Raw genomic sequence first — 11,097 nt, forward strand, 5'->3', positions numbered from 1 at the left:
ACTCTCTGGGTAACTTGCAGAGAGTTTAATAAAAGGCTGATTTACAAAGTGTGAGTAGTGTGTGGAAAACCGATGATATTCTGGAGCTATTAACAACAGCAGCTGTGAACCTGAAAGGGTTGGGGGATGAACAGATACCAGAACCAGAGGGTGGAGAGGGCTGCTCAGCAGAGCTACAGCCTTCAGCAGAGGGACACAGCCCTCCCTGACCCACAGGAAGAGAGCAGAAAGAAACCCAGCTTGATGTTCCTGACGCCCTCTTACCTGTTGCCAGTGTCTCCCAACCCCCACAAACCCTGCTGAAACCAGAGGCCAATTGAGGTCCTTGGTGCAGGTCAGCCTCCTGCGGCACAGGGGAGGGTGAAGAAGAGCAGAGAGTGAATCCTGAAGGGCCAAGTAGAAGAAACTCAACACACACCACCTCTGGACATTATCTGCAACTGTTAACCCACGGCAGAAACACAGACTCACTAATCTTAAATACAAATTTACTGTACAGCCCAGTGATTCCATTCCTAGGTAATCTACCCAAGAGAAATGGAAATATACATCCAGGCAAAACAGCACATAAGAATATTCACAGCAGCATATTATATAGCTCCCAAGTGGGGACAACCCACATATTCATCAGCTAATAAATGAATAAACAAACTGTGGTATATCCATATGATAGAATATTATTCTGCAATAAAAACTAAAGAACCATTGACACATGCTACAACGTGGATGAACCTCAAAAATACTCTGAAGGAAATCAGGCACAAATGACTACTGCACACCGTCTGGTGGCATTTGTATGAAATGTTCAGAAAAGATGAGCGGCAGCCTAGGACTAAGGGTAGGAATGGGGGATTAGCCATGGCCAGTTGTCAGTGATCTCATGAGGGTCATTAGGATGATGAAAATGTGCTAAAACTGGGTAGTGATGATGGTGAACTCTTTAGTCAATTTACTAAAAATTACTGTACACTTAGGTGAATTTTATGATATGTAAATTATACCTCCAGAAGCTTTAAAATAACTGACTCACATATATATCATCTTATGCATGCTGAAGTATTTTAAAGCAAATTATACTCAGTCTAACAGCTGATCTTCAGTCATAAAGTATTATTACAAGTCCCACCCCTGGCCTGGAATCTGTATAGTGAGGTTTCACTTTGTAAAAAGACATCTATCTATCTACCTATATATATATATAATATAATATAATTAGGGGTGATATTCTGGGTTCAATCCCTGGGCGAGGAAGAACCCCTGGAGAGGGGAAAGGCTATCACTCCAGTATTCTTGCCAGGATAATTCCATGGACAGAGGAGACTGGCAGGATATAGTCCATGGGGTCAAAAAGAGTCAGACACGACTGAGTGACTAACACCTTCCCTTTTTTTTTTCATTCTGCATCTGTTGATTTCCTAGTATATTTTTAAATGACATGCAAAGAAATTTACTCACAGACAGTTTGGCTGGAACATAGCTATGGAAAGGAAAAAAGCCACAGAAAATCTCTCAGACTTTTGTGTCAATTTTGACTGACCTGAGATAAAGAAAGCTTCATTCAGACCAGACTGAACAAAGGAGAGAGTAGGAAGAGGGTCCCTAAGAGAAACACATTTTCAGCTGTGCCCATACCAAACTTCCCTCTGAGAAACAACCACCATGGAAAAAGTAAAGCAAGAATAGTGAACCCCAAGGTGCACTATGGGCTCTGGGTGACAAGGATGTATCAGCGTATGTTCACTGATTGCAGCAAACTTGCCACTCTGGAGAGTATGTGGGGACAAAGGGTATATGTGAACTCGCTGCACCTTCTGCAAGATTCTGTGGTCAGTCTAGAACATCCAGGCAAAACAGCACATAAGAATATTCACAGCAGCATATTATATAGCTCCCAAGTGGGAACAACCCACATATTCATCAGCTAATAAATGAATAAACAAACTGTGGTATATCCATATGATAGAATATTAAAAGTTGTTTATTTTAAAACTTTCAAAATAAATAGAAAATTAAAAGATTAAAAAAATTAAAAGTAAGAACTGTCCAATTTTAAGGCTAGTGATATCATGAAGTCTTCTCTTTCTCTCTTGGAAAATCCCCCACCAGCCCTCATTTTCAGTCTGGGAATCTAGCAAATCATGGCTAAAAATTAAGCACCTTCGTCTCACAATTCACTTCATCAGCCTCCTGAAATGGAAACTGTCCATTAAATGGAAAACAATTTGCATTTTCAGCACAAAGGACTCTCTGCCTTGTGGGCTTCCAGCCTCTCCTGAATTGTGCCATTTCTCTTAAGAGCTATAGACTTTTTAAAGGTTCCGTGCTAAGTGGTCAGAGTCAGGAGGGGGGAATGGAGGACACTCGATTGTCTGGGCCAGCATTGTTCCCTTTGTCCCTCTGAGCAGGGCTCAATCTTATTTCTAGAATGTCCAGGCTGACAGGCTCCATATATGGGTCTTACCCCTCCCTGCTTCAGGGAGTTAAGCCCCAGAAGCACTCACTCTCCCAGAATTCGCTGCTGGGTACTGTACTAGAGAAGAATGGCCGCTGCTGTGATGCATAGGCCGTTTTCCTTCTGCTCTGTGTTAGGGCCTGGGTCAAGGAAGGTGCTTGTCACTGCTAATCTATAACAGGTGGTGGGAACACCAGGGAAGACAGGGCTTCTTCTGTGAGGCAGTAAATAGAAAAGCTTGAATTCAGGTGCCAAAGGAACAGAAATGGTGTGAAATACAGAGTGAAGCAGAGGCTTCAGAGGTGTGAAGAGCAGGCTTATTCTTCTCCTCCTTCCTCCATGCCATCCCTCTCAACAACTTTTTTCACCTGCTTCCAGTAATGGTTGACACTCCTTTAAAAGGAGACGAAGTCTCTCTTGCTTCTCTAATTACAAATACAGGCTAGGTTAAAATGCAATATAGGTTAAAATGCTTCCAGAAAGATGGAGTGAATACACTTTTCCCTATTTCTACTATGAAATGCAACTAGAACAGGCAACGTGGACATAATACATAAAATAAATATAAGACGACTCCAAAAGAGAGTGAGAGGGGTAGCCTTGAGACCTGAGGAAATCAGCCATGAGTTTCCTGGGTTTTATTTTTGCCTCATATATCTGACTTATTGCTGGAGAAGCTGGATTTTCAGAAACACCAACAAATATGGACATAAAAAGTCCCAACAAGAGTCTGCTGTTTCTAACAAAAGGACTAGAAAAGGGGCACCCTAGCAAGGCTGAAAACTTTAGAAAATAACTGCTTTACTGCAGGCAAACAATTCAAATATATATATATATATATGTATATATATATATATACACACACATATATATATATAAGCTTCTACTGCCGCCCTTGCCTCCAAAGGTTGAGGGGGGAGCTGACACTTCCACCCTGGGGAGGCTGCCCTAACAAGGATTCCAACTCCTACCAGGTTGGCATCAGATAAGGCTGAGCAGGATGCCAGGACTTTCATCCCAGCCATCCTACCCCTCATGTCAGCTGAGCCTTGAGCTTCCACTTCTACCTGACAGTGCCAGAGCACCCCCTCAGCTCTCTCCCCTCTTCCTTCCCCTGGGATGATGACAGAGGAAGCCTGGTGGAGATTCAGGACTTATACCATCACCGCAGTAACAGTGAGATCACTGCCTCCAAGTACCACTTGTGGAGAGCAGTAAAGATGCACTCTATACCCCCAAAATCCAGAGTGGCTTTTGAGGAGCCAGAACTACCCATATCCAGCAACCCCCAGTGGAGGCCAACTGGAAAACCTGGGCTCCTACCTCACCTGATAGAAAAATGTCAGCACCCTCTCCTCCCCCTTCTGAAGCAATATCCATACACATCTAAATAGGAAAATTTAAATGTGATCCAGAGTCTCACAACTTAAAACCAAAAATATCCAAGATTCAATTAAAAAAAAAAACAAAACTCAACACGCCAAGAACCAAGAAGATCTCGGTTTGAGTAAGATAAAAGCAATCAACAAATACCAACATTGAGATGACATAGATATTAGAATTATCTGATTAGAATTTTTTAAAAGCTACCATAAAAACACTTCAGAGAACAATCACAAAGCCAAGTAAAACAAAAGAAAAATAGAATGTTTCAGCAAATAAAGAAAAATCAAATGGAAATTTTAGAACTGAAAAGTACAGAAAGTGAAATTAAAAACTCAATCGATGGGCTCAATAGCAGAATGGAGAGACCAAGGAAAGAATCCATGAACTTAAAGATAAAGCAATAGGAATTATCCAGTCTAACCAGTGGAGAAAGAAATGGCAATCCACTCCAGCATTCTTGCCTGGAGAATCCCATGGACAGAGGAGCCTGGTGGGCTATAGTACATGGGATCACAAGACTCAGACATGACTGAGCAACTAAACTGCAATCTAAACAGAGGAAAAAATACACTGAAAAAAATGCACAGCATCTCGGAGACCTACAAGGAAGGACTACAAGAAAAGTCTCACATTGTGTCACCAGAGTCCCAGAAGAAGAGAAGAAGGCAGAAGGAATATTTGCAGAAAGTATGAATGGAAAACTCTCAAATCTGTGAAAATGTATAAACTTACAGATTCAAGAGGCTAAGTGAATCTCGAAGAAGATAAACTCAGATAAACCCACACCAAGAAACATAACTAAACTCCTGAAAACTGAACACAAAGAAAAATGTCTTGAAGGCAATGAAAGAGAAACAACACTTGACCTATGAGAAAAGTTATTTGAATGACGTGAGACTCACCAGAAACCATACAGGCCAGAAGGAAGTGGCACAGCATTTTCCAAGCGCTAAAAGGAAAGGATTGTCAACTATAAATCCTATATCCAGCGAAATTATCCTTCTGGAATGAAGGGGAAATTGAGACATTCTCTGATGAAGAAGAACAATGAGAATGTGCCACCAGCAGAACTACTATAAAAGAACAGCTACAGGAACTTCTCTAAACAGGAAGTTAGAAGGAAAAAATCTTGGAACATCAGGGAAGAAGAAGGAACAATAAAAAGAGTAAAAATATGGGTAAGTACCACACATTTTCTTTCTCAAAAAAAAAAAAAAAAAGAAATATATGGGAGAGAAAAGACAGCTTATACGTTCAATAATAATAGTGGCTAAACTTGGAGAGCTCACTCTATGCAAAACATTTTGCCCACCTCATCCATTTAACTTTTACAAAAGCCCTGGTGGAATGAGCAACTCCTCCAGTTTATTGATGTGGAAATTCTGCAATAACCATATTGGAAGCAGTTTGAACAGACAGTGATCTAATTAATTTTCAACCTCAAATTCTTCACTATTACAATCCATAGTATTCCAGACTCTGAACTGCTTTCCTTGAAGCAGCAATGAGCAGGGAGACAAGAACAGGTTCTCTGGAATAGAGAAAGTCTTGCATGAAAGAAAGATCCCAGAAAATTGTTAAACACAGCCTTAGAAAAGAATGAAAGGAAACAAAGAATAAGATTCTACAAGAGCAAAGAAAGAATTAGTCTAGAACAGAAACAGAATTTGAAAATTCTTAGATGGTACCTTTTGTGCTAGTAAAGACTTGGAAGCCCAGAAAGGATATATAATTTGTCCAAAATCTGCAGACCGTGTCTGAGTGAGGACTAGAATACATAGCTCCTGACCCCTAGACCACTGCCTAGTCGCTAAGTCATGTCTGACTTTTTGTGATCCCCATTGACTGTAGCCTGTCAGACTCCTCTATCCAAGGAATCTTCCAGGCAAGAATACTGGAGTGGGTTACTATTTCCTATTCCAGAGTATCTTCCCAGGGATCAAACCCACGTCTGCTGGGTCTCCTGAATTGACAAGCAGATTCTTTACCACTGCACCGCATGGGAAGCCCAATAATGGCTTACCAAACTACATATCCTGTAAATGCATTTTTAGGAAAACGTTACTACCTGCTATTTATCCACCTACAGAGAAACAAAAAGCCTGAAAAGAAACACTCAAAGACATCATACACCAGTGACCTCAACCCTATCAGATTCTCTCTTTATATTATTTTTTTAATGCTCATTAATCTTCTTGAAACGAAAGTTATATATATATATATATATATGCTACCTACACAAATGATTTTTAAATTAACATATGCCCTGGCTATGATGTAAAGGATAAACGCAAGGAAAGTAGTTTATAATTTTTTATTGTTTTAAGTATAATAATTGCGTACGGTACAATTACCCTAGAAAATAACAGTGTCCCCATAAATTCCTAAAACAATTCCTAAGGAAAGATACTGCCACCTTTTAATATCATTGTATTTTTTTAAGGTGGCCAGGGGGTGAGATTATGATTTTTAAATTTCCTTTTCAATAGAAAATTGTTTTCTTCGTAAAGGAATGTCTATTGCTTTTATATTCAGAAAAGTAGTGTTTGCGGTGACACAGGACCATGGTATGTTTAATACAAGGAGAGGAGAAAGTCTCCAAGAACACAACCTACCTCGAATGAGTAAGCTTTCCCAATCCCATCTCCCGCTCCAGTGATCACTGAAAAAAGCAGAAATGGTTTTAAAGGATAGAATTAATTCATCTTTAAGATCTTCTTTCTTGCTGGCTACATTTGACTGCAGGCCTACTCTCTAAGATACAATATATTCCAAAACAATGCCCTCCTACTCTCTAACCCAACTCTGCTCAACTGTGACCAACTTTGCTTAACTGGGAATGTTCCAGCCTTGACTTCCTTCACTAAACTTCAAAATGAACTTTCTTTTGGATGGGGTTGGAGGGGAAGAGTTGGTAAGGCTATGGAAAACATGGTCCAAAATGAAACAAAGTGCCTTAACCAGAGAACACTTTATTCAGACCCCATAAGGGTTTATAGTTCTAAGCCTCAGTTCATCAAGGACAAGCAATGTACTCTATTATCTCTCTACCCCCACACCCAGTTGTCACTGTAAGCATGTTTCAAGGTTCCTAGTGAAAGTCAAGTTCTCCCCATTTCCTATCCTCACCCTCATAGGACAGCAGAAATCAAAACCCATGGAAGATAGAGAACTTTTAACAAGGAAGAAAAGACAGAAATGCGAAAAGAGGATGGAATGACATGAAGGAACCTAAAGAATTTGTGCTCACTAGATCAACTGATTAATAGATGACAGTGAGATGTGCCATCTAGTCCTTTTATAGTCCATAGCGCATACATTAAAATTTTTTTTAATTGGGAGAATATTGCTTTACAGTGGTATGTTTGTTTCTGCTGTAGAACAATGGAAATTGGCCATAATTATATGATCCCTGCCCCCACCCCACCCCTCTAGGTCATCACAGAGCACCAGGCTCGGCTCCCTGTATTATATAGCAGCTCCCCACTAGCTATCTATTTTACACATAAGAGTGTATATGTGTGAATTCTACTTTTTGCAACTCTTGCCACCCTCTCCTTCCTTCGCTGAGTCCACAAGACCATTCTCTACATCAGCATCTCCATTCCTTCCCTGCAAATAGGGTCATCAGCACCATTTTTCTAGATGCTATATATATGTGTTAATATATGTTATTTTTCTCTTACTGACTTACTTCACTCTGTGTAACAGGCTCTAGGTTCATCTACCTCACTGCAACTGACTCAATATTTTTCCTTGTAGAACTGAGTACTTTTCCACTGTATAATAGCACATACATATTTAATGACTGAGCTCTAGAGTAAAACTCAATTGTGTGAATGTCAGTTTCAAAATAAACTACAATTCAGTATATATACCTATCTGCAATTTACCTTTGCAGCAACAATCGAAGGATATGCTTTCCAAAAGTGGGTATGAAAGCTGTGTGTGCTTTTAGTTTACTTGAGAGGGAGAGCAGACCAAGCTAAACAAACTTCAAGCAGCACACTGGCAGAAGCACCCTCATTTTAATAATTACCAATTATTTTATGTGTTTATTTGAATACTTTTAAGTGACTCCATGCATATGACCTATTTTACTTGGTAGAGGTACTATGCTCAGGGTTCTGTTGTCTTCCGCTCCATCTTCCCCTTCCTTCCAGGCATCCTCCAAATCACCAAGTACCAGGCCTGCACTACATAGGCAAGATACTGTCACTAGGTGGCTGGCATCTACTGAGTGCTTACTTTCTGCCATGCACTTTATTTGGGGGGTTTGTTTGTTATTCACTTAGACCTAATTATTTACCAACTAAATTACACAGCAGCTTTACACCGCATGAGATGGACAGGAGGCAGAAGAGAGGAGGCGGCTGGCTTCTGAGGTTCCTGGCTGCCTCCCCTCCCGCTCCTGTGTGTAGCGGTGAAGTCCTCAGTGCCACCTCCGTCCCAGTTCCCAGACCAGCCCTGGGACACAGGTTAAATTAGGTCCAGGCTCTGTTACTCCACAGCCACCTGGGCTCCCACTAGCAGCTTCTTCATGGGAGTTGGGGGGGAAGGTGACAGATGAGGCTGTTTGAATTGAGGGAGAAGGTGGAACAGGCATCGTAGGTCCAATAAAGCTCTTCCTTGTCAGGCTTACAGAAACAGAAAGCGCATGTGCTGGGCAGCCCCACAGCCACCATCTCATCTAGTATTCAAAACAAGCCTGTAATGTGGGGACCATCATTTCCCTTATAAATGAGGAAGCTAAGGGAAAGTTCTTAACCCCATCAAGGCCGCAGTGCTGAAGATGATGGCAGCAGGATCTGAACCAGGCTCTGATTTCGGCCCCACTCCTCTATAGAGGATACCAGTGACAAAATTAGGAAATCAGCCACATACGGCTGTATATGAATTTCTTTTGGAATGCTTGTTCCTAGAAGGGCCGAGTTCTAACCCCTCAGAGCATGGCATTTAAATCTGTGTGGGGCCCAAAGTATTGGAGCTTCAGCATCAGTCCTTCCAATGAAAATTTAGGGTTGATTTCTTTAGGATGGACTGGTTTGATCTCCTTGCTGTCCAAGGGACTCTCAAGAGTCTTCTCCAGCACTACAATTCAAAAGCATCAATTCTTGGGCACTCAGCCTTCTTTATAGTCCAGCTCTCACATCTGTACATGACTAGAAAAACGATAGCTTTGACTATATGGACCTTTGTAAAAACAAAACAAAACAAAACAAAAACTGGTGTCTCTGCTTTTTAATACGCTGTCTAGTTTTGTCATAGCTTTTCTTCCAAGGAGCAAGCATCTTTTAAAAATCTTGGTTGGTTTCAATAACTGACCATTTTGACCACTTGTTTTTCTCTTCCTGCACTTTAAATTCCCTCTCTTATGTTTTAAATTCACTATTAAAGAAAGAGTTCTTGAAACCTTAGGCCCCCAGTCCAGAATAAAATAAACGCAGAACCCCAGGCCTGTTCACTCTCTCTCTTTCTGCACGTGACCTTGTTGTGGCACCAGGTGTGCTACATAATTTACAGGTCCTGTAAGTAATAAACCTTTATTTTTTCTTAAGTTTCCTGATGGTGCTGAAAGGCATTTTGCAATCATAGTAAGACCCACAAGGGCCGGCCAGGTCACAGCATTGGTTATTGATAGACTGACACCAACGCATAATACCAACTTTGCAATGCAAACCTAGCACTTCATTCAAGGAGATGCTGAAACCATAGCCTCATGATCTTCACCTTAAACTCAGTATAGGGCTGAAATTCTGCATGACCGTTTCAGGAGCTAAATCCTATTGAGAGGCAGTGATTAATCAATCTACTTGGGACATAAACCAGACCCAGATTCTGAATATAACCATTTAAAAATATGCCTCCACAGAGATCTTTATTGCCTTGATTTTTCATTACCCTCACTTCGTGACAGGTCTCTGAGAAATTAGTATAATAAAGTGGATTTAAATTATTATTGGATTTCAGAACTTTGAAGCTCCACTTAAGAAAATGAAAGCACTCTGGGTTTTTGAAAATCTGGGGAAGAGGATACATAATTTTCTGCCTCATCCATGATTTGTATCAGAAACTCCCAAAATAAGAAAACCCAACTAGTGAGGATGAGAAGAAAAGCACACAGGAAAGAACTGAGTCAAATTCTTCCTGAATGATTCTCCTGATGCCTCACATCATGTTTTTCAGTCAATTTCATTTGTGCTTTCCAACCCCGCAAATTAACCCAAAGGAATTACATCTTTGTTCTCAAAAGGAACAGATGCAATATATCATTGAGACCTAAGTAATAATAAAAACAACAACAACGACAAAAACAAAAGATGGAAAGCTTTCTTTACCTGCCCACTTGCCCATGGACTTCAAGAAAGATCTTGGCAAAACTTTCCAGAAGTGCAGGAAAATGCATTTAGAGAATCTCACGCATTTCGTCAGGTAGACCAGGCAAACCAGCAACCCTACAAAAATGAAGAACTGCTCCAGAACCTCCTCCATGATGGCACCACGGCAGATGCTGTTTCAGACCTGGTCCAGCCCCTCACAGCCTTCGCATTGAGCGTGGCTGCTCTGCAGGAGCGTCGGTCCTCTTCTGGAGTCACTGGGAGCATTCCAATGAGTCACTGTGTCGAGGCATTCAGATTAGAGTAACTTCTTTACACAATCCTCTGATTCACAAGCTTTGGAATAAAATATCCTTTCTAATATCTTTATAGCACTGTTGGGCTTTTGTGAGGCAGGGGAGTGTTGAAGAAGTCAAAGGTGAACATAAAGATAAAGACTGGACAAAGAAAAATGGCAGCCCAGCATTCCCTCCCTAAATCTTGAAGCTAAAAAAGATACTAAAAACTATGCAAAATTCTAGAAGTCATTCATTCACTTAGTCAACAACTATCTATTGACTGCCTACCAGGTGGCAATCACTGTTTGAAGCCTTGGGAATAGAGAATAGTAAACATGGCCAGTCACTGACAGGGGGGAGCTGAGATTCAGAGTCAATATGCAAATAAAAAGATAATGTCACATATATCAGTGCCATAAAAAAGTGCTGTGGAGTCACAGGAAAAAATTCTGTGAAGAGGTGGTAGTTTGAGCTGAAATTTGAGTGGAAAGGAGAGAGCCCTACAAAGATAAGTTTCTCCCTCCAGGCCGAGGGAACAGCTAGTACAAGTGACCTGAAATGAGAAAGATGCATGTATCTGAGGAATAAATAGCTCTACATAGAGGATCTGGTGTGTACAGAACAAAAGGAAAAAATAAAGTAA

The 11,097-nt window shown here is 40.8% G+C and overlaps 1 protein-coding gene across 1 annotated transcript in view; it reads right to left on the minus strand.

Moving 5' to 3' along the window:
* The window catches only part of HSD17B3 (hydroxysteroid 17-beta dehydrogenase 3), a 50,256-nt gene extending 39,926 nt beyond the window's left edge, over positions 1-10,330 (minus strand). The window contains exons 1-2 of the mRNA XM_052645322.1: positions 10,177-10,330; positions 6,454-6,500 (exon numbers count right to left, since the gene is read on the minus strand). Coding sequence (XP_052501282.1) covers positions 6,454-6,500; positions 10,177-10,330 — 201 coding nt within the window. The remainder of the gene's footprint in view (positions 1-6,453; positions 6,501-10,176) is intronic.
* Positions 10,331-11,097: the final 767 nt, after the last annotated feature.

This window comes from Budorcas taxicolor, chromosome 8, assembly GCF_023091745.1.
Source record: "Budorcas taxicolor isolate Tak-1 chromosome 8, Takin1.1, whole genome shotgun sequence".
NCBI classification, from domain to species: Eukaryota; Metazoa; Chordata; class Mammalia; order Artiodactyla; family Bovidae; genus Budorcas; species Budorcas taxicolor.